Source organism: Annulohypoxylon maeteangense (genome assembly GCF_022496945.1).
Source record: "Annulohypoxylon maeteangense strain CBS 123835 unplaced genomic scaffold GGS22scaffold_17, whole genome shotgun sequence".
NCBI lineage: Eukaryota > Fungi > Ascomycota > Sordariomycetes > Xylariales > Hypoxylaceae > Annulohypoxylon > Annulohypoxylon maeteangense.
The window spans coordinates 661,060-682,804 of record NW_025953264.1 but is presented as its reverse complement, the minus strand read 5'-3'; the positions used below and the strand labels follow the sequence as shown (position 1 = coordinate 682,804).

Sequence of the window (21,745 nt, the reverse complement as noted above, 5' to 3'; positions counted from 1 at the left end):
ATGATTGGTTGAATTATGTATTACTCGTTTTCAAGATTATCTATTAGATATTATCTCGCACGTCACTCTTTAGCTCCGCTCCGGCCAAGCATCGTAGAGCCCTTCGTACACCGTCACATTGCTGAACGTTACCTCCCCACTGCCGTCCTGGAAAAATCGGATTTCTCTCGAGGATTCATACCACGATCTACATATTTTGTTAGTATTCCTGATAAAGAGTCATAGAGTAGGTAGGGTGCATACCGTGCCCAGGTGCTAATGGCGAATCGGCCATTGGCGTGAACCTCAACTACGGAGCTGTCTACCACGATAGTCAAGTTCAAAGTCTCGACCTTCTTGTGTTCCCCCTCAACGATGTCGAATAACCGCAATCGACCATACTCGTTGCGAGAGTCGATACCATCCGTAGTGAGCGCTGCGGCGCTAGTATTCGAGCGGTCGATCATGACGGTTTCGTTGGAGAACTGGTAGTAGATCGTCGTGCTCTCGTGCTCAGACGACAAGATCTGGAAACCGGCCTTCAGGTCGCTACCTCGGCTTGCCTGGGGGAAAGAAAGGGTCGCGGTGATAACGTGGAATTTGCTCTCCGGCACGGTCTGGAAAGTGGTAGCGCCTGGTGCGCTGAGCGTCCGGCCGGGCTCGGTGAACGAAGTGCCGCTGGTAAGCTTAGCAAGTGCCTCGCGCGAAATCTCCTGCTTGAGAGTCTCCAACGTCAAGATACCGGAGTGATTGCTCTTGACGCGCCACGATCCCGTCTCACGCGCAAGTTCGTTGTCGAAGACGTTGTCGATCTTGCCAATGCTCAACTCGCGCGGGAGCAAGAGCGCGCCCGACCAATTCTGCTGATTCGTCGGGAAATCGATGGTGCCGTAGTAGTCGCCGGTCAGCCAGATGTAGGAGATGAAGCGATCGGGGGCGCCGCTCTTCTGCGAGGCTTGGGAGCTGGCGGGAAGCACTTTCCCGGCGGCGGCGTAGGCGGAGTGTCCCCACTCGAGTTTGCCGGCCATGTTAGGTGTGAACTTGACTTTCTTGCCGCCGCAGGAGGGAGAGATGCTTCCGGCGGCCCACAACATCTCGCGGAAGTCGGAGACTTGGGGCACGATGGGGTCCAATGACCACTCCGCGCCCAAAGTCGTGAAGATATCACCTTCTTCATTGTATCCTTGTTCGTCTAAGCCGAAAACGTTGGCGACTTCGAAGTTGTATCCCCATCGACCGGCCCAGTCACCGTTGCCCCAGGTTGAGTTGGCAGGTTCATGCCACCATTGGCCCAATTCCTCCCAGTATTGGAAGTCGGCGTCGTGTTGGCGGTAGAGGAACTGGCTAGGTCCTTCGCCGTGGACACCACCGGAGATGACAGTGTACCATGTACCAGGGGCACTCTTAAGCTGGGCGTCAAGCTTGCTGTTCTGGAATACGAAGGGGTCGCGGAAGCCCGTCACGTTGACTGCGAAGGGAGGGGATGGGATGACCGGACCCTGCTCGAGCTTAGTGAAGTTGCGTCCACCGTCTGTTGATACAGCTAGGGATTGCGTTTCGCTTCCTCTGGTATACGCAATTGTCCACTGAATTGGCAGGTAAGAGACAGATGTATAGAGGAGGGTTGGTGCGCCGTTGATACCGCTCGGGATAACTGATCCATCGAATACCGCGATGGGATCATTCTTCCCGCCCGGCACAATGAATTGTGCTCCGTTTGCGTTGATGTCCTTGTAAGTAACAAGATCGTCGGTCGTTGCGCCGGAGGCACCATTGCCGTCATGTAAAAAGCCGACGTGGAAGAGTCCCGTATTCGGGTCCGTGTAGTGCATACAAGGATCACCGATCTGCCCAGAAGGCGGGAGAACGTGGGCTTTCGGCCGCCATGTCTCAAAGAGGCTTGAGTTGGCAAGGGTCGACAAGTTTGGCGGAGCCGAGTTGTAGTCGATCTCTTGTCTGGTCGCCAGGGACCCGGCTAGAACAGCTGGGGAAAGCTTCATCTTGTCGTGAGCTGTGTGCGAAGCTGTTGGGAAGACGCGCTCAGGACGATCGTAGTTCATGGTCACATCGTGCGGCGACCCTCTACTTATAGACTGCTGCGTCAAAATACGTTCGGTGTTGCATTCGTATCTAGGCTTCACCCCTAGGTCTTCCCCACCACGAAATTGCGTTGACATCAGCAGGCCTGGATCTTGGAGTTCGTGTGGAGATTTGCGGAGAAACCGGGCTTGGGGTCAATGGAGAGAGCTGGAGATGCGTGGTGTGTTCCTTGAACACTAGCTATAACCGTTATAGCCTCGGCCTTATTGGTAATTATCCACGCCTTTTAGTCCCAAAAACTCTTGTTAGTCTACAGCCCGGTGAGGAGGTCCCTGGCGACTAACGTGATTTCTCCAAATCCCCTCAATCGATTCCATGCGTACGTAATATCGTAGACCGATGGTTAGCGGAGAATTCCGCGGCTAGAATGTAAACATCGCGACTAAACTCATCGCGACAAGCTAAAAGGCACGTATTCTTGGCCTGTTCTTGGTCTCTTAAACATCACTCTATTAATGCCTACCTATATTGCGATGCCAACGTGTACTCTTATATGATTAAAAAGCTTTAGCATTGCTCTAGAAAACTCTTCGGGTCCTCGTAGCTCATAGTAGATGGACTACTGCTCCTGTCGGTGAGAGTAATAAAATTGGATTGCGAATTTGCTTTGCGGGAAGTTTGTTAACCTAGAATCTGCACGTCGCGGTCCGCGATTCTTAAATAATACGGCGACATCAAATACGAAAAGTATCACTCTATTCATTACACGTTTTAGTTGACAACGCGGATAGGTCCGCCCCTATTTAGGTTTAAGAAGGTGATGTCGTCTTAGGGCCATACAAGTTGTTCAGATCACCCATAGAACCGTAGCATGCAACTGCTCATTTTAAAACCCTAACCCAGCCCCACGGACATTTTCCCCTCGTTACAAACGTCTAGATTCAACGAATACAAACAACCATCTGTGAACTTGATATTAACAGGATGGTACGCATAACGGCAGAAAAAAAAGAAAATAAAACATGAATACTCTCCAGAGTGCCGACTATCAAAGAGACATACAAGTATTTGCATCAAACTACAACGACAACACTGCTTACAACCTCTCCACGAAAATTACGACCGTCTCATTTCCGCAAGGTAACTATCTGCTAAGTTATCAGATAAAACCAGACATACTAGCTTGCTGAAAGCTGCACTACAGGGTCTTCGTTGAGTTGAGTGAGGGGATAGCCTTCTATGCTAGCAGGACGCGTCATAGCTTAGTGTAGGTTAGTATAGAAGGATTCGTTTAAGTCAGCATGCAGAACCATCGAATCCTGTACTGAAGTTATCTCGCTCCAATGTGAGAGAGCCAGTGAATGCGGCGTTAGAGGAGGTTCCAGCCAAAGTAGTGGCTGGTTTCATTTTGAACTTATTGTGCTTTCTCCGAGGAAGTTCATCAGCAGCCACTATCTCGTGATAGGCCTTCACGGCTGCAGAAGTGCTCGTATATGTGGGTATTCAGGATCATCAGCATCGAGAGGCTTGACAGCGGTCTGACGAGTGAGCATATCTAGCCGAGTATACCTACCTACTTAACGCCACAGATGCACCCCAAAAGGCCCGTGCCCTAGTTGCTATCCATGCTTTTGAAGCTGGTCGTCGCTTTCAAAAGTCTCCGGGCGTTCGGGGTGAACGTGTTTAGAAAAAGCTGCATCGGAAGCTGCACCGGAAGCATGCGTGATGAGTCGCTTGCTTTTGGAAAAGAAGAAAACGCCTACTTAATACCTGCATCTTGCGACCCATAAACCCGACCGGATTACAGAGCGGAAGTGCCGCCTATTGGCTGTGTTCCAAAGAATAAGTGCATAGCATAGACGTTGATTATTGGGGGCTAGTGCTCGGTTGAGCTCCAGGTGCCGGGTTGTAGGTAGCTATTCGTGGCGTTGAGATTTCCTACCTGCATAGTACCTAATTACCAATAGGTTACACACAATAGTGTCATATTCCTAAGCTCTGGATAGTATGTGAGAGGTACAAATAGGGATAGTATAGTCGAAAAGGGTGCGCCACGAACACGGCAGCACGGCTCCTACATTAAGCCATGTCTTAAAAGTTCCAAGATTATCTCTAACCAGATATTGCCTACGCGTCTTCAAGGCTTGGGGGTAAGTAAATCCTCTTAAGCGCAGTAGATGTACTTATGTACCTACCTGTGCACCTAGTAGGTATAAAAATACATAGGTACCTAGGTATATAGTAAAAAGCGACGATATTTTGACAGAGAGGTTATATCCAAACTACTACCTCTTAAAATAGTAGATGTACATAAGATCCGTCGTTATAGTGACCTGAATTCCAATCTAGAAGGGATATTGCCATATTTACCTGTCCACCCTAAGGCTTTCGTCCATAAACATATCGGACCTTCATATATGCGTGCATTGACCTAGATCGGAGCTCCCTACGCAAGTGCGCAAGTGTCTCCTGACAGCCGGGGGTATCTTCACCATGGACGATGTTCCATGGGACAAGGACGTATCCTATGTGATTGTATTAGGCACTGTCCAAGTATTTGATGTTCAAGAACCGGCTTAGAAATATTTCATATCCTACTTCTAAGGCGCGAGCGATATTGGGGAAAGGGGGTATATTTAGAGAAGACTAAAAAGTGCGTAAGTGGAATAGGGGGGGTAAAAAAGCTCACCTTCAAGGTCGTTAATCATGGTGAGCAAGGTAAGGTTTCCAATTTCAGCCAGTTTGGGGTTCAAAGCCCATCCACCGATAGGTAACTAAGAAAAGGCCGGTTAGTGTGTTGTGTGACATTTGTATAAGTATTTGGGGTTTGGTATTTAAAGGGCAGAACGCAAGGCCATCGAGGAAGAAAAGAGGGTAACCTATTGATCGAAAATCTAAGAAAATGTTAACTCACCTTAAAATTCACCTCTTTAATGTCAACGAATCCGGCCTCCTCGAAACCCTTATTCTGGTATCTATTCTCGAGAACCTCGAAACTCAGCCCTATCTTCTTGCCCAACTACGTCGCATTGGAGTTAATAATAATCCATCGGCACCAAGCACGGACATTAGGTATGAGTAAGATCGGGGATAGGGAAATGGCGGAGGTAGAATGTTACAGGTTGGGGTATATTACGCACCTCCCTCCAGAGCGGGTTCCAGAATGTCTGGATAACACCGTTTTCTTTGATACTGCCGTCATCTGTGCACATTTCGACATCGCATTCGCAAGATTGGACCCAACCGCCGGGTTTGCAGCAGCGGTATGCCTGACGGAAAAGTTTAGACCAGTCTCCGATGGCCCCGAATAAATAGCGCATGTGGATGAAATCGAAGTGATCGTCAGGCCATGTCCATTCCTTGGTACAGTCATCGATCTCGAACTTAACGTTCGGGGGTACCCATAATGGCTGCGTCGGCGATAAGTCCGTCCCTAAGACCTCGGCGTTTGGGTACTGGTCGCCCACGTCGCTGTCAAAGAGTCAGCATTAGGATCGAAAGGGGTAAGGAATTCAATCAAAAGGTGCTATATTACATGGCCCATATTCCTGTTAGTGGTTTCCAATTAGCCTCACTTATTAAATAGTAGTCTCGCAAAATGAGAATGGTACACACCGGTTCCAGTCCCAACGTCCAGCACTCTCTATAGGGGATCAGTATCTAACATTCACATATAAGAGCTTCAGGTAAGTTGTTAAGTACCTCAATGTCATCGCTAACTGGCGCGAGGAAAAGCTTGTCGTCTAACATGATTGATAGGTAGTGGTGACTGGCAATGTATTAGAAAACCTACTGAATAGGTATCTACCTAGTAGATAGATATGTTGTATGATCTCGCATGAATTTGTCCTTACGTAATATCTTGTGAATGCATCTGCTGTTCATCATTCGGCGCAAAGTACTGGGAATCATGCTTTTCACTGTGGTACGTCCGACCTTTGATGGTGCGATATTCCAAGATGCTTGCTGTGATGGAGTTGGTGCTGCTGGCACTGCGATTATAAAAATATCATTAAATCGTGTTTATCGGGTGGGCGGATATGATAATATGAGTACTAACGCATCGTTACCCAATGCCGAATCGGCGTCATCATCAAAATCATCCTCTAGCTAGTGATATAAAAAGCGTAAGTTCGGATCTAGGTTCGCCGTATGAATTCGGTTGCTTCGGCTGAAGAAACACATACCTCGTCTTCGTTTTGGGGCGCGGCGATCAACACGGGCTCGTTATTCCCGGCCGTCCCTGGTGACACGGCGCTCTGGGCGCCCGGAGTGGTAGGCTGATCTGCCATTGGAGGTGGATAAATTAGAGATCGTCAGGTTCAGGTTTAGATAATTTGAACCTAGATAATGATGTTTAAAATGAATAAGAATTAATTCAACTCAAGAATAGATATGTCTTTCCATTAATAAGCCCATTCCCCAACCTCTTCAGAAGATCTAGCCTACTTAGGTTATCGCGGCGGGGTTGGACGGGTTAGGGTTGTGTTGGTGAGAAAAGATTCCGGGAAGCATTAAAAATGACGGACGTTGCGAAGTGGTCCGTGCAACCCAAAAGGGGGGAGGGGTAAAGGGGCAAAAGGTTCGGTAGCAAATCGCGCTCATAGGTATGAAGTAGTCGGCGCTGATGTTTAAGACCTAATTAAATAAGTTGTTTGTACTATAACACTGTTATGTTCCTAGGTGATAAATACTAGTAAGTATTGAGATAATGGCACGTAAATAGTAGGCACCAGTGTTGAAACTTGATGATACCATTGCTGCCGCCCGAGTCGCGTACTGCGCTGGTAGTACAGTACATCAATTTCGAGGATATTACTTACAATATAGAATTTTCGACGCAGTTGAACGTTATGATAAATAGGGCTAGATCCTTACGTCGCGCAGCTATAGTTGCTGATAACATCGGTTAGTTTAGGCGAGGAGATCGGTTTCGGCATATCTTGGTGACAAAGTCTACGATGTCATCAACTCCATCTGGCTCATTAATCCAATGTCCTCCATCCCGATATTCATGAAAATCTACTGTAAGATTCAAATCATGAAGGATATCCCGCAATTGTTTCCCGTTCTGTACGGGGACGATTTCGTCGTCTGCTGCATGCCCTAGAAACACAGGTGTCGACTTAATAACCGCCGGATCGACGCGACTAACAGAAACATGTCCTAGGTATGCGTCTTGTAATGCATTGAACACCGTGGTTTCTCCCTGCTTCGATGCGATCAGGCTGGTTGCGACGCCACTCATGGGCATCCAGCTGCAGAGCCCGATGAGACCAGCAAGGTTTTGGCCACCAGAGAAGAAGGCGGCTAGAGCAGTAGCGAACCCTTGACTTATTCCGCCGAGGAAAATGTTTTGGCGAGGGACAAGGTGTTCTTCTAATCGTATTATTTCGATGATAGAATCTACACTCATTTGCAGGCCTTCTTTCTGTAGCTCGGTCTGTTCTTCTGGGTTCTCAACAGACCAGATATCAAACCACTGAGACATTGTGGTCCCAAATCGTGCTGATGATAGGAATGGGGCTGAAGGGAAGACCCATCTCACATTAGGGAGATGATCTAGCAGAGTTCTTGGCTGACCAGCAGGGGTTGAAGCCTCACTTTCGAAAAATTCGCTGGCGAATTCTTCGCACTCGCTATCTCGACCATGGAGGAAAATAATTGTGTGCGTATGATTATTGGGGTCTTGCGGTTCCACAAAATAGATTCTTCGGGACATTTTCGTGTTGTTCAAAGGTGTTGCTTACGGGAGCTTGTTGTCGCTTACCTTTTTAATCTACTATCTACCTAGGTACCAAGTAGACAATTAGGTACCTATATGCCGGGTAAGCTTTACTACCTGGACAACTTTCTTGACATGGCAGGATTGGGACCTGGAGCAATGGCTTGATTAGAAAACATACATCATTTAGTTATTCACTACCCATGTAGATGAAAGCATGTGTATGTGGAATTCGTGATGTTATTGTATTGAAAAGGAGGAAAGTTTAATAGCTCTTTTCCGTTTCTATTAACATGTATGTGTCTGTGTGTGTACCGCACTTTCCGTACTCCTGAGACATAGAATCTCGCCCTTGAACCTATTCGGTTAGACCGGGAATAAAAGAAAGAACCTTCGCTAAGGCAAGCTAAAAAGCCACTAAAGCCGCAGTAGTCAGACTCCTTCCTGCGGGGATCTTGGCAATAGTTAATTTAAACTTTAATGACAACATTGAACCCAATATTGCTGTTTATCTTTCTTCTAATTCATACTTCGTGGTTGTATCTTTCTTTCTTTCTTTCTTCTTCTTACCTGCTCTCAACGATTTTGTTGAAGACTGATGCTCGAGCGAATCGTTGCCGTAACGATCGTATTAATCCCTTGTGAGCTGGCCAGTAGTTCCCCTTGATAGCTGTCTCGAGCTGACCAATTAGCTTATCAAGTTTTGTCATCCGTGCAGCTAAGAGGCTTTGTAGCACATGGAGTTCGTCCTCGTCGTCTAGCTGCCACCGTCCTATCCGTAATCCTCGCCTTCCGTCCGTATCACCGCTAGCTCCGATACTAGCCATATCAGTCTGCTTAAACAATGCGCTCTCCTCATCTCCGAGGCCATTGGTGAGGTCCGTGTCCGTTGTTGAGCATTGATTTCCGTCGAATCCCCCCGAAGATGTTTGCATCCACCCGAGATTATCTCCTGCTTCCGATGGCTCGGCAAACATATTCTCTAGGCTACCCATTATGCGCTCGCATGTAGATGCTACTAGCATGATAACTTCAGACCGACCAATGCATCGTGGGCACCTGAGTATTTTTTCACATTGTGCTAGAGCCTTCTTCTGGTGCTGTAGAATCTTCTCTGACACATTTGCGTCACCCGTTTCCCGAGGACCCCACACAAGATGAACTTCGACAGACTCGTAAATGGTGGCGGCTTGCTTCGTGCAGGAGCATGTCGCTTCGCTATTACTAGACATGGAGTAATCTTCGAAGGGCGCGGTTCCGAAGTCCGTTAAATTCGCAAAATCATCGATACTAGGATGCCTTGTCTCGCTGTTGGGGAATTCCGACCCAGTGCCGTGGAAAGTTGTACCCACAGCAGGCGACATGGGGGACAGGAGATCTAGATCGTATAGAGACCCATAAAAAGGTTTCGTGGGGAAATCATCTGGAAGATCAGTGGACCTCGGCGTTCGTCCTGTTTGGAAGGAAAACACATCTTCCGACACTGATGAGCTACACGATGGCTCTAAATTGATGTCAAATGGTTGCGTCTCGTCAAAGTCGACAATCATATCGGAGAAGTTGTAATCTTGCGTCTTATCCGGACTATTCCTTCGACCTCTTCTCTCGCTAGTATCTTTTCTCTCGGTCGTCCCACCGTTCTTCTTCGACTGTGCAGCTGCTTTCCTGAGTTCTGTGCTTTGCTTTCTAGCGTGGGAGCCGGAGTTGACAGGGTAGACGCAATCGATATTCTTGGCGAGGCATCTTTGACAGCCATTCTCTTCGCCGGTGCATTTTAACTAATGTCGAGAAAAAGGTGATATTTGTCAGCTTGTGTCGTTGAAGCAGTCGGGATTCAATTGTGTCAATAGACCAAAGCAAAGAAATAACAGGTATTTACTTTACTAGAACGACAACTTTTGCAAGCGCTCCGTACTAACTTCCTCTTAGGATCAAAGGGCGGGAATGCCGGCTCTAAAATGTATGGCTCGTCGGCCGAATTGCTATGTCTTAATGTGCTGAACATCGTCTGATTGATGGTGAAACCTGGTTACAGGATACATCAAAATAGCAGCACAATTTCGGTGCTCCATCCCGCTTAAGTTCCTCTGAAATGCACATCTTTAACTCTCAATCCTTCGAATCCTTGGCGCAGAATGCATTACCTTGATAGACCTCATAGCCTATCATTTTCTTAATCTACATCACATACATCCGACTAACATGTAAGCCTTTTTCTCTACATATTGCATATTGCATACCGTTACGACAGAACCTCCAAAGCGGAAATGTCAGCACTAACGCATGAATCGGTTCAGATTTCGCTGTTTGTTTCACGAGAAGCCCTTTTTAGAAGCTTACTTCATCAATACACTGCATATACAGGCTTACTTTCAAACGTTTCTTGCGGCTTTAATAATGACCCGTGGTTGTTGCCGCATGACTGCTGCGGCATCTATATGTCTAATCTAATCCACGACAGCCTATAATCTCAGAGATTCGATAATCCTTATCATGGCAGGATTCTGCATGCCTGTATCACGTTCCACGCACCGGAGTTCTAGCAGCACCTCATCACATAGCATCGATAGGACTTCGGAAGTGTATCTTAAAGATCCCGAATCTTCCATAATCGTCAGCAGCAGGTTTTTGTGTTCCCTCCCCACGCATTTGGTTGCCTGCCGCTCCATCAGTAAGCTTCGCATGATTGCCCGTTGCCTTGGGCTCGCCATCTCAAGAGTCTTGATGAGGATGAAGCTACACTTTCCTTCATCTAGATCCTCACAGAAGCCTTTGGTGCCAGTATACTGCAGGTACGTGAGAAAAGTCAGTGTATCGCCTCTTATCGCCTATCGGCTACCTATTTCACTACAGCTAACGGATAAGAAGTGTACAATATCATACCTGGTCAGAAACAAGATTGGCGTAATCGTCGCGAATCTGAAAGAGACGCCCGAACAGCGTCATAAGCCGGTCCAGATTAGGAGGGTTTGAAGATGAGCGAGATCGCGCAACCATCAGTTTGGAAATCATGCGGAACAGGCCTCCCGTTTCTAAGGTCAAGGTTGGTAACGAAGACAAATCCAATTTGAGCCGAAAACTTACTGCCATCTACCATCTGCAAATACTCTTCCACCGGCGGGGACGATACGTCGTGAGTCCAGAATAGGTCAACACCTTGACCTATCAAGAGGCTTCTCATCTCATCTGCAGCGCTGGTTAGACTGGGACATGACAGTTCATTTCTCTCGCTTACCAATAACGACTTTAGAGAAGGCTCCGTCGTGAAGTTCCATCGATCTACCTATCACATCTACAATCTGGTATGTTGCGGAGTTAACCGTTTGTGGGATCCCAAATACGACGTGCGTCGATGGGTTACCCCGTCTGAGCGGAGAACTGTCTTGGACATCATCAAGCCTAGAGTAGAAACAGGATAGTGAGCAAGCGGGAATAAAGGAGATGTGTAAAATCCGAGAAGGTCCGCGGAGAATACTTACATTAATGATAGGTTATGAACATCCCCTACGATCGACGTGATGGTTTCTAGATCCTCTGGTGAAGCTTGAACCCACACATTTAGAGCCTCAATTAGCTTATTCCGTACCCCTTTCGAAGGCAACGAGCAGAGGTATTCAAAGGGGGCCATGACTGGCTACATTCTAATTAGCAGCTCGCTCAAGATTCTATAAATAGTAGTTTTTTGACGCCGAAAGTCTTCATATACTCACAATATGTGAAGCTTCAACCAAGTCGGTGTTGCTCATCAGCTCTTTCTCACCATTTCCCACGTCGTTGGATCCGATCAGTTTAGTAGAACCCACTTCACCAGCGGCGCAACCGTTGGTGACACCATTGGTAACGCCATTCGTTACACCATTACGCCCCTTCTCCTGAGTTTCTTGTATCTGTGGCATTTCGTCGTCGGTTGTTAGGTATGCAGTAGGTTCGTGGTCGATATGTATCTGACTCTTTCAGTATAGAAAAGCGGCAGCACCTAGATATGCGATGCAGAGCAAAACGTGGAGAGTGATCAGAAATATAAAATCATGCCTATCCATAGCGCGGGATTTAGACGATGTGATGTCTTTTTTTGACTCAGATCGAAACAAGTGTGGGCTCTTCAACACTAACCTCTCGAATTGTAATGCCCGATTCGATTATCACAAGGCTAGGCGCTGAATGACCGTACCTAGTAATGACCCACAAGGTTTTATACATAGACGACGAGGCTGCGACTCCTGTTGGTTACTTTATGCTCATAAGGCGGAATCTGACATGCGTCGGCTCAATATTCCTATCTTCTAAGTACATATTCCTACCGGATTCATGACCATTACCCTCGCTTCGAGTTACACAGCAAATTTTCGGATCTACCTATTTTGGTACCTGCCGACAAATGCCGGTCTTACCGCCAAGGCGATCTCAAAAGCCTTTCCAAAACCGAACCTCCCCGAGTAATACGCTACTGAGGTGGGTGGAGGAGATTACGTTGTTCGCAGTCTCCTGCGGCCTTTTATAGATCTAGCCTGAATCTCGGCGACGTTCTAATCCTTTCGCCATACTTGATGAGTAAGAAGGGCACGGGGACCGTCGCCAAGGCGATGAATGCTAATAAGCTATTGCCCCAACCCAGGCCAAGCTTTCCATAAAGAGACGGACCAGCCAATGGGATCACGGCGCCGAAAACGGACCTGATAACTGTGTTCGTTGCGCTAGCACTGGCCGCGTACGTGGTGAAGGCATCGATGAGGTAAGCTTGCACCGGCATATATACCGACAGCACACCAAATCCGACAAACGAGGTTCCGATTATAGGCACGATCCAATGCACGCGATATTCCGTCGTCCAGCCATACCAGAATAGGCCTATGGGCACGCTAAAAGCCCCGATAATCAGGGGAGGCAGTCGATATTCCGGCTTTAACACGCCGTTCTTCGCCGTCATTGACTTCGTGAGCCGATCTGAGATGATTCCAGTAAAAGCGAGGCCCACCATAAAGCCGACACCCAAACCAAGGTAAGCGAGCCCGGAAGATCCGGTACTGAAGCCATACTGCCCCTCGAAGACTGTGGTAAATGTAGTGAATAGCAGATAAAGATAGCCGTAGACGATTGAAACCGTCAAAGCCAGCATGATGACGATGGGTGACCGAAACAGTAATTTCAGCGGTCGGAGAATAGCCCTCTTAAGAATCTCCTTCCTAGCAGGCTTTTCGCTATCAAATTTGGTGCGAAAATTAGGATTGCCAGTCTGCTTGCGCAGACGCGCCGCCTTCTTCTCGAGAAGCACGGGGCCATACGTTTCAGGTAGCAATATCAAAGAGGCGATGATTAATACGCCTTCCTATTACCAATATTAGCCGACGTAGACAAATTAGACTATGGCACTAACAATTATAGAAACGATCCAGAAGCTCCAGCGCCATCCCAGGTACTCTGCGATGTATCCACCAGCGACGGGACCTATGACGGGTCCCTGCATAATATTAGCACGAGGTCCGGCGAGTCATAGCGCGCAGCCATTTCAGCTGCGTGGAGGTGCAGCGAAAAGGGCAGCCACGAAGGCGAACGTACCAATAAGGGGCCGAGCTGCCATCCGGATAGAGCTTTGGCCCGGTTCTCAGGTTCTACAAGGTCAGCAATTATGCCACCCCCCAAGACGGTTGGCACACAGCCCCACAGGCCCTGGAAGAAGCGGAAGATAAGGATTTGAGGCAACGTGGTGCTGACGGCGCATGCGATAGTGAAGACCTCGAAGAGCAGATTGGTACCGTTGAGCAGCATCGAGCGGCCGTAGATCTCACTCAGCGGGGCGAAGACCAAGGGTCCGAAGACGAAGGCGATGACAAATATAGAGGTCGCCAACGATTCCAGCTGCTCGTTGTCGTTGTCCAATTCCCGGAACAGCTGCGGCACGCTGGGCGAAAAGATGGTGGTAGACAGCGATCTGAGAGATATTAACTGGTCAGGGCGTACGGCCCCCTTTTGGGATGGAGGGTTACTTACGTGTTGAACGTTATGAGGGACACCAGTGCCACGCACGCCCATTTGCGCCTCGGCGACCAATCCATGGGGTTTTCCGGATCGCGCGGTTTCGCCCAGTTGACCTCCATCGAGGCGGCGTTTGGATTTGATGCCAGTTCGATGGTGCTTTCTTGCGCGGAGTCAAACACGGTCTGTGTTTGCGATTGCGTTCGCGTCTGCGTTTGCATCTCTAGGGCCAGCGACTGGGAAAACATCGTCTCTATCGATTCTCCTAGCGGGCGTAGTTCGCGCCGCGTGGGCTCGAGCCCACCGTCTCCGAGGTGGCTTTGATCGTTGTCTTGCATTTTCTTTGTCCTTCGTCCCGTTGACAAGAGAAAGCTATATTATCTCGGTACAGTTGCCGACCCAAGGATGGAATAGCTTCCATTTCGTTTAATATATGCCTTGCTATCGTTACACAACCCTCCTTGCCTCCTAAGTACCGACCATAGCTAAACTCAGCTGAAAACCCCTAACATGTTGTTCGGCAAGCGAGGGAGCCTAACCCGACCCTCCGCTAATATCCTTCATCCTCCGTCTATCTAAAATGAGAGCTGACCATTGCCTCCTAGTCATCCAGAGCTTCGGTAACTGCTCTTGCATGAGAGCGTCATCAGCTTCAGCCAATCTCGTTGCTTATCTGAATCATCAAACGGATTTGGCCGTGCGTGGTTCATTGGATTGCGTGCGGGAGGGTGTTATATATACCATCACATTGTTTCAAATGGGAATCCTTCGGGATATGAGATTTCAAATGGACGTGTCTCACCGAATAGGGACATTCAAAAAGTAAAATTGTGTTCGGCGCAGAGATAACGGTATTTCTCGATCGCTATTTTTTATACTGATCTAAGCATCGCAGTTGTGGCGCGGAATGTAAAACTTTGCTTTTCATATCTGCATGCATGTCTCCCGGTGTTTTGGGTGCTTTGCCTACTGTATCTTGGCAGTAAAGGTTCACATGTCTTAGTCACTATTAGGTGCCGAATGAGCCTACTAGCACTGTCTTTCATGGCCTGTAGCGTCACAAGCCAGTGAGTGCTATGCCCGCCGATAATTAGAAATGAGGTACATCCATCTAATTTGATAATTGACCCCCCTCCTCCTTTTATTCAACCATCATTGAGGCATATAGAAGATACGTACCTGGTAATTATTCACAGAACAATATATTTAGGAAGCCCGTTAGGTACCTAGGTTATATTTTAGTTGACTTACTCTCTTATCACACTATGTCTGATATTATCAGAAAATCACAAGTTCCATGTATTTTCATATGTAAACTCTAAGGTTACGTGATATTATAGAAGTCTATAACTCCCTCTATCGTCTAAACATCCTGCGATGCCTTCTATCTAGTTTATGGTAGAGTACAAAAGTCTATCCTCTATCTCCCAAACGGATATCAATCTAAATGACCTAAGCCAAGATAAAAATACACCTAAACATAAACCATCGCTAGATTTCGATCATCACGCCTTTGATAGGAGGAAACCGCCATTTTGGAGGTTCTGGAACATCTGCTGAGGATCATACTGCTTGCTGATGCTCCTTAGTCGCTCTAGGTTAGCGGAACCGTAGCTGGCGAGCACGTTCTGCGCATGGTTCGCGTCGTTCATGAAGCGGAAAGGCAAATCTGCTCCGTGTTTCTTCGATGCGGAAATCACGCTGTCGCCTAGAGCTTGAATGGCGGCCAAGGCTTGCTCGTCATTGCTCTCGTCTTGCCACTGAATGGTGGATGTGAACCCTTTTCATCCAAGATATTAGCTAGTGTTCGGGAGGATTCGCTCTCAGGGACAACTTACAGTTCTGTCCAATGGGTTCCAAACCTAGAGGGTTTCCCCCAGTCTTGGCTGAGTGCTTGACGGCGGCGCTCGTGTAAGGTTGCACACCATATGCGAGCGTCGCGTTGAATTCTTTCATCACCTGTGCCGACAGGTTCAAGTATGTCTGGTAGCTGTCCTGGAACGTCGGCAGGTTCCACTTGTGGGCGATCGATACAATCATATATCTCGAAGCAGTCAAAGAGGTCGTGTTGGCGAATCCATCCGCTAGGTCTAACCACGTTCCGATCGTCGAATTGACATAAACACCGTTTGAAGGGATTCCGTCGAAGGACTTGTAGACCGAGGGCCTCTCGACGGGCTTGCCGTATATGAACCCCACAAGGCCCGCATCAGGGGTTAGGTTGAACACCAATCCGGCGGCTGTGTCGTTTTCGGCCGCTGCTGCGTACTCGACGACGGCCTCGAGGAGTTTCTCGCTTTCGGAAGGATCGTATAACAGCGCCTCAAACCAGATCTCCGCTACGGGAATAGTATTGATATCATATCTGGTAACGACGCCTGTATCCAATATTAGAAAAGTGCTTTTGGTGATCATGTCATATAGGAGAACTTACCAAAGTTCGCCCCACCACCTTTCAGAGCCCAGAAGAGATCCGAGTTGGAAGTGGCATTGGCGTTGACGATAGAGGAGTTCGCTAGAACGATCTAGATTTCGGTATGTTAGTATTGGTGGTCTCGGGCGAAGGATTATCAGGTCTTTACTGACTTCGATATTGCGGATACCATCTGCAGCAAGCCCGTACTCGCTGGAAAAGTAGGCCATGCCGCCACCAAGATAGTATCCACCAACACCGACATCCTCAATTCGTCCACCGACAACAGTCTTATTTTCCTCGCTAAGCGTCTTCAACACAGCGCCAAAGCGGTTTCCAGGGCCAACTCTCGCTACTGCGCCGTCCTCGATAAGAGTGATCTCATTCAGGTTTACGTTGTCAATCAGAATACCATTATCGCCGACACTAGCAAACTCGGGGTTGGGATTGTGACCACCGCTGCGAACGGCAAAGCGGGTGTCCATGAAAGAGATTATGAAGAGAGCTTTTGCGACGTCTGCCGCTGCCGTAGGTTGGACAATGCATTGTGCATCAAGCCAGCACGCATCGGACCTATTAAAGTATGAGTACATCTCAATCTGGTATATAGTGAGTCACTGCATATCTCTTACCAATTAACGTCAATTCTGTCTTGGTAATTGGTTGACGTAGCGTTTAAGTATATGGAACTAAACACGATTTGGCTAACTGAACAGGCCATGGTCGCACGCGTCTTCTCGTCTAGACTTGCTATTTGTTCCGAAGTCTGGTAAGAACCGAATACTGCAGTCACATCCTTCGCATCTTGTTGGCTCAGATCTAATTGAGAAACGAACTGGGAGACGGTGGTGGCGTTGGAATATGTCGGTGCTGCGATAAGAGGGGTAGCAAATGCAAGGGCGGTAGCCCCTGGAATGAGACTATTGAGCCTCATTTTTTTTGTCGGAATATAGTAGGTAAATTTTGATAATACAAATTAATTAGATAATTAGATAATTGTTTATTACACTAGGTAGTTGTGTGAATAGAGATCAGTGTACACGATGATCCAAGACCCAAGCCACCGTGTAGTATCAAGTCCTTCCAGGACATACCTTTTATAATCCATCCTGATCTGTCTTGGTGAATTATCTTCTGTCTCTGCTTACTGAAACTGGGTTCTGGTAAACGTCAGCTGTGGATGAGAGGCGTAGCAGACCGCAATATCCCGTAGGTGAAGGTGGCTTGAGTTTCGACTGAAAGCTGATGGTTCCGAGACCATCTTGGCGTTGGCCCCTGACATAGGGTGAGTCCGGAGTATAATTTTGGTGTGTATCAATGTCTCTCGCGGCTCATTATCTCTTTATGGAGATACTAGGCTGGAAGTAGCACAGTGGTAGCTATTATAAAATCGAGATGCGGTAGGATCCTTTGTGTAACCCCAAGTCAGCCCTAGATTCCACATGTGATAACAGCCTCGTAGGGCGAAAACGGCGCCTGTAACATACGATCAACGGTTATTTCTATTAGAGGCTGCATTGATGTTTACGTAGATTCATGAGGCGGTGGGCTGAACCCACGAGGCGGGAGGCATAAGTCTTACCCCTGAATCTCTTCTAAGCACCTTTAGCATCCCGTGTGACCTCTCGCTTTCCCCTGTGCTATAACTGAGGTATGCTAAGGTATAATTCAGCTGCTCTTCGTATGACTCATGACTTAGGTACATCTGATTATATGACCAATTATCTGGACCCTTGCATAGCCCTTATAGTGACGAATCAGTTTTTGGCCCTATGGTAAATTCAAAAGCTACCCAGGCTTCGGTGCTAGGTAGGTACCGTTGATTACACATAGACCTTTTTGGGAAGTGAATAGAAGCAACGACAAACCACGTGAAGCTAAGTGTTCGCCCCGTTCATCGTATTCTAACATAAGTAAATGAAATCTATCATTTCATTCTTCCTCTATACCCCCAACCTCTAGGTAGACACATAATCGAAGTTGTTAGACTTTCACATGGTCGCAGTGTTGTGGCGTGCATGTAGGATACACTCTACTGCTCACTCTATACAGAGAGTTACTATTGTATTGAAATATTACCCCAACCAATCGTTCCCGAGAAAAGTTGTCTATACCTAGTGATTATCTACAAGTATGGTAGACTTCGTAGTCCTATCTATGAGAAGTAGTAACCCTGTCTATCCTCACGCACCATTTGTTCCTGATTTTACCATGCGGCTTGCTAGGTCGCGAACTACGTAGAGTTGGCCGTACAAATCAGTTACGTCGCAGAACATACCCCAGATGACCATCCGGCGGTTATAATATAGTTGGGCATCAGGACCGCGACCGTCAGTTGCGTTTTTGTTCTCTTCTTGAAGCCGTTTGAAAGCAGTTTCTAGACAGCTGCGCTCATATTCCGCGATCTTGAAAAGCGCATCTTTTTTCTGTTGAATCTTCTGCTCTGGGCGAATGTTCTTCGCCTCGAAATCAGGAAAGTTCACCGAGTTTAGATTACCCTCGGCCTCATCACGTAGCACAGAGCCGTAATCATTGTACATGCGGCACATGGTTGCCAAATGCCGGCACACATCTGCAGCGAGGTACTTCTCGCCAGCTGTGGCGAAGCAGTCTTCGCCATTTGCTAGAGAGGAGCTGAGCAGGCAGCTTACGAATGAGAAGGCATACGGGCATGAAGTATGATCCGCAGATGTTGAGCGCACCCATTGGAAAAATGTTTCATTTGCCGATGAATAGACATCTCCAGACTGTTGAATATCGCTGCTGAAGCGCAAGTTGTCTTCAGTTTGAGAAACGTGAGCCCGTAGGAAAGTTCTCAACTCCCACTTAAGTGACTTGCGACTCCAAGGACTAGCAGAGGTAACCGATGGATGATTTAGGACATATTCAATGAATCGTGTCAAGCCGGATGAGACATCATCGTGGTTCGTTGAACCATTTGAGGTAGTCTTTCCGTTAGAGTTAGACGGTGGGTCGACACCATTAGTCGTAATCTTCGGAACTTGTATGCCATTGATAGTGTCGTCAATTAACTTGCGAAGCCCGTCCAAATTTCCCGTGTAGCTAGGCCCCGCTACGGCTTCCATGAACTCGTCAGCTTGGTAATTCAAGAACGAAATGATCATCATTTCGTACAGAAACGTGGTGGGCGCAAATGTGCGAGATCGATTATTGCATGCAGTCCACGTAAATGGGATGATATCAAAATATTTATCTTCCTCCATATCCTTTCTTGGAAATACAAGGAGCCTTCGAGGTCTTAATAACGGCTGAAAGAGTGCTGCCTCAATAAGCGAAGCTTTGACCTCGAACTCCGGGAGAGATGAGAAAAGGGGTGTTTGTCGAAATAGCTGAACATGCTTTTGTGATATTTTAGGTACCATCTTCGATCCAATCGATAACCTTGGGGTAAAAGGCGCTGTAGATGCCTTCAGAGCTGAGAGAACATACGCTTCCGTTAGGAGGGGAGAAGCATACGATACCTTCTCTATCCAGCAGTAATCGACAACGTGCCCTCTTGAGGAGAGAAGAAAGTTGACACCATGGTTGATTGCAGAATCCAAATGTTCCCGAATGGAGTCAAAGAACCCTGATTTTCGGGCCTCGCAAAGTATGAGAACCCCGTGAGCTGTCTGTTCAGCGGTGTTATCCCACGACCCGTCCTCTGACTGTCCAAGTATAGTACGCAGGCAAGCTTGGACAAAGACGATAGAAATTCTTGAAAGGAGCTCCTCATCAATGAGGTCTGCCAAAGCACCACTGTCTATTAGCGCCAACAAGCCCGCGAATGCCTCAACCACAAGTACGGATGGATACAGATGGTTTGTATTCTTGGATAGAAATTAGTAATCATGATCATGGACTTAGTAGCTTATTAACACTCACCCACTTGTCTTTGATCCGACCGTCCGTATTCCACCAAGTATCACATAAAAATCTTACAATCTTTAAAATCTGGCCGGCGAAAGGCCTAGCGTCTGGTTGGTGAATAAGCGCCATCAAAGCATTACAATTGGCGCTGAAGCTGGGGTCTCTTTCTGAGGGGTAGGTTCGGAAATGGTTCTCAGCCTCGAAGGCTACGATCATTTGGTCAGGAGCAACGACGTTCCCGAGCATCCCGAGGCAAAGGATGCCTTTCGCGGTGTCATCCACGTCTGCACCAACGTGCGGTGCTACCATCCCAGCGTTAGCTATCGTACTCGTAGTCTTATCAGCAGCCAAGGATAGGTACTTACCAAATCCGATCACCCCCTTTTCAATTTGGAATGCTCTGGCCAGTATCTGAGTCATCTTGGCTAGCTCGAGGCATTCTAAGTCCGAAGCCGTGAAACCACCCTGAAGTAGTGTGGAGAGGATCTGAATATTAGTTAGATTTGAATTATTGATAATGGCTGTAGTAAAGGGACGTATTCTTACCCAAGTGTACTCAAAGTAGGTGGATGGATAGGCGCTTGGTACACCACCTGAACCCTGGCCAGCTGCTGACTTGATGACCTGTCTAAGGTATGCTTCGGCTTCACCGTCCCAGCTACTGATATTCATCAAGTAGGCAGCTGTGGCAGATGGAGACCCCATCATTGAGCCTTGTATCTTGTGGTGTGCCACCTTCTCGAAGTCGATCATCCCTATGAAGGCTTCGAGAGAGTGAATTGCTGTCATCCGAATCTTGCCGTATAGATACTCCGGTTTGAACCGCGACATTTTTGCAGCGGTTAGATTTGCTAGCGCACGCTTCCCTTCAAACTCAAAATCCAACAATGGATTCTCCCTCTCGAGGAAGTTAAGCATGGCAGGGACGATGATCTCGAAGCCGACATGATCAGTTGTGAGGACACTCCAGGTAGACAACTGGGAGCACAAGGACGTCGTTGCCTTCTCGATACGCTCTTCTAATGAGTCTTCGATAATTTGAAGGGGTTCGTTTAGGTGGCGCTGTAGCGACAGCAGCGAGGCGGCAGTGTTCAGGATACCATCAATCTGAGAATTACTTTCTATATTCCAGCTGCCATCAGTATTCTGTGTTTGTAGCAGGTACTGAAAACATTCTGGGAAAAGCCATTGCTTCTTCCCATCGATCTGTTTCGTGATCATTGATACCCAGGCGGTGTCGTAAGGAGCACAGCTCATGGTACCAGACCCATATACCTCGTCATATCCACGTATAGCTCGTTGAATTAAGGCTATGGCTCGGGTATTCAGCCCGTTGTCGGTACTTCGAGTATCTGCCATCGCAATTGCTTTTCGATAAAGGGGCAACTATGCGGAAGCGGATTACGATACAATAGCTTGAATAAGTTTATGATGTCTATAAACTGAACGACAACCTACCTCTAATCTAAAACGTTCATCTACGCGGTTGGAACGTGCTGAATGTCGCCCATATTACGCTCCGAAAGCCTAGGCTTAGACTTGACGTAACATTCATGCAAAATCCACTCGGATGCAGTGTTAAAAGGGGTACCCGATCAAGATGTTTCTTAAACGGTATAGTGAAAGTAAAGCGAGGATTTCTTAGGCACCTTCAAGCCATATCTCGTTAGGCGATCTCCTGGCTCAGCTCATGTACCGTGCCAAGGTATCCTTGAGAGTGTCGAGAGTCCTATTGTGCGACCCAT

At 47.6% G+C, this 21,745-nt stretch overlaps 8 protein-coding genes across 8 annotated transcripts; all 8 read right to left on the bottom strand.

Moving 5' to 3' along the window:
- Nucleotides 1-69: 69 nt before the first annotated feature.
- Nucleotides 70-1,979, bottom strand: GGS22DRAFT_181407 (glycoside hydrolase family 32 protein; the record flags this gene model as incomplete). Its single annotated transcript, XM_047963862.1, has 2 exons — nt 70-187; nt 244-1,979. 2 exons carry the CDS (start codon nt 1,977-1,979, stop codon nt 70-72), a joined length of 1,854 nt encoding a protein of 617 aa, XP_047815866.1.
- Nucleotides 1,980-4,292: 2,313 nt separating this feature from the next.
- On the bottom strand, nt 4,293-6,311 carry GGS22DRAFT_196199 (S-adenosyl-L-methionine-dependent methyltransferase; the record flags this gene model as incomplete). The annotated part of the gene is made up of 10 exons (XM_047965786.1): nt 4,293-4,544; nt 4,709-4,793; nt 4,934-5,038; nt 5,160-5,490; nt 5,555-5,567; nt 5,635-5,662; nt 5,722-5,788; nt 5,874-6,011; nt 6,080-6,129; nt 6,207-6,311. 10 exons carry the CDS (start codon nt 6,309-6,311, stop codon nt 4,399-4,401), a joined length of 1,068 nt encoding a protein of 355 aa, XP_047815865.1. The 3' UTR covers nt 4,293-4,398.
- A 308-nt stretch (nt 6,312-6,619) lies between these two features.
- GGS22DRAFT_196181 (phospholipase/carboxylesterase) lies at nt 6,620-7,881 on the bottom strand (the record flags this gene model as incomplete). Its single annotated transcript, XM_047965785.1, has 2 exons — nt 6,620-7,730; nt 7,871-7,881. The coding sequence occupies 2 exons, from the start codon at nt 7,879-7,881 to the stop codon at nt 6,929-6,931; spliced, it is 813 nt and encodes a 270-aa protein (XP_047815864.1). The 3' UTR covers nt 6,620-6,928.
- Nucleotides 7,882-8,310: 429 nt separating this feature from the next.
- On the bottom strand, nt 8,311-9,749 carry GGS22DRAFT_191760 (uncharacterized protein; the record flags this gene model as incomplete). The annotated part of the gene is made up of 2 exons (XM_047965165.1): nt 8,311-9,522; nt 9,660-9,749. The coding sequence occupies 2 exons, from the start codon at nt 9,747-9,749 to the stop codon at nt 8,311-8,313; spliced, it is 1,302 nt and encodes a 433-aa protein (XP_047815863.1).
- A 457-nt stretch (nt 9,750-10,206) lies between these two features.
- On the bottom strand, nt 10,207-11,640 carry GGS22DRAFT_191759 (terpenoid synthase; the record flags this gene model as incomplete). Its single annotated transcript, XM_047965164.1, has 6 exons — nt 10,207-10,530; nt 10,628-10,776; nt 10,829-10,930; nt 10,980-11,143; nt 11,224-11,378; nt 11,455-11,640. 6 exons carry the CDS (start codon nt 11,638-11,640, stop codon nt 10,207-10,209), a joined length of 1,080 nt encoding a protein of 359 aa, XP_047815862.1.
- A 341-nt stretch (nt 11,641-11,981) lies between these two features.
- GGS22DRAFT_171360 (polyamine transporter 1) lies at nt 11,982-14,632 on the bottom strand. The gene is made up of 4 exons (XM_047962591.1): nt 13,733-14,632; nt 13,301-13,673; nt 13,119-13,202; nt 11,982-13,070 (listed from the first exon to the last, which is right to left on the bottom strand). Exons 1-4 carry the CDS (start codon nt 14,053-14,055, stop codon nt 12,240-12,242), a joined length of 1,611 nt encoding a protein of 536 aa, XP_047815861.1. The 5' UTR covers nt 14,056-14,632; the 3' UTR covers nt 11,982-12,239.
- A 449-nt stretch (nt 14,633-15,081) lies between these two features.
- On the bottom strand, nt 15,082-17,064 carry GGS22DRAFT_196179 (uncharacterized protein; the record flags this gene model as incomplete). Its single annotated transcript, XM_047965784.1, has 5 exons — nt 15,082-15,497; nt 15,556-16,095; nt 16,152-16,242; nt 16,304-16,703; nt 16,763-17,064. 5 exons carry the CDS (start codon nt 17,062-17,064, stop codon nt 15,223-15,225), a joined length of 1,608 nt encoding a protein of 535 aa, XP_047815860.1. The 3' UTR covers nt 15,082-15,222.
- Nucleotides 17,065-18,087: 1,023 nt separating this feature from the next.
- On the bottom strand, nt 18,088-21,521 carry GGS22DRAFT_171357 (Copalyl diphosphate synthase). The gene is made up of 4 exons (XM_047962589.1): nt 20,547-21,521; nt 20,366-20,486; nt 20,016-20,302; nt 18,088-19,960 (listed from the first exon to the last, which is right to left on the bottom strand). Exons 1-4 carry the CDS (start codon nt 21,357-21,359, stop codon nt 18,314-18,316), a joined length of 2,868 nt encoding a protein of 955 aa, XP_047815859.1. The 5' UTR covers nt 21,360-21,521; the 3' UTR covers nt 18,088-18,313.
- Between the last annotated feature and the right edge of the window lie 224 nt (nt 21,522-21,745).

Bases quoted from the DNA above. Each gene is read 5' to 3' on its own strand.
- GGS22DRAFT_171360 (XM_047962591.1), bottom strand. From the start codon at position 14,055: ATGCAAGACAACGATCAAAGCCACCTCGGAGACGGTGGGCTCGAGCCC. The intron at 13,203-13,300 runs GTACGTTCGCCT...AATATTATGCAG, and splicing joins GGCAGCTCGGCCCCTTATTG to GGACCCGTCATAGGTCCCGT. The intron at 13,071-13,118 runs GTTAGTGCCATA...TATTGGTAATAG, and splicing joins TCTGGATCGTTTCTATAATT to GAAGGCGTATTAATCATCGC.
- GGS22DRAFT_171357 (XM_047962589.1), bottom strand. From the start codon at position 21,359: ATGGCAGATACTCGAAGTACCGACAACGGGCTGAATACCCGAGCCATA. The intron at 20,303-20,365 runs GTAAGTACCTAT...CTGGGATGGTAG, and splicing joins AAAGGGGGTGATCGGATTTG to CACCGCACGTTGGTGCAGAC. The intron at 19,961-20,015 runs GTGAGTGTTAAT...TTTCTATCCAAG, and splicing joins GTCGGATCAAAGACAAGTGG to AATACAAACCATCTGTATCC.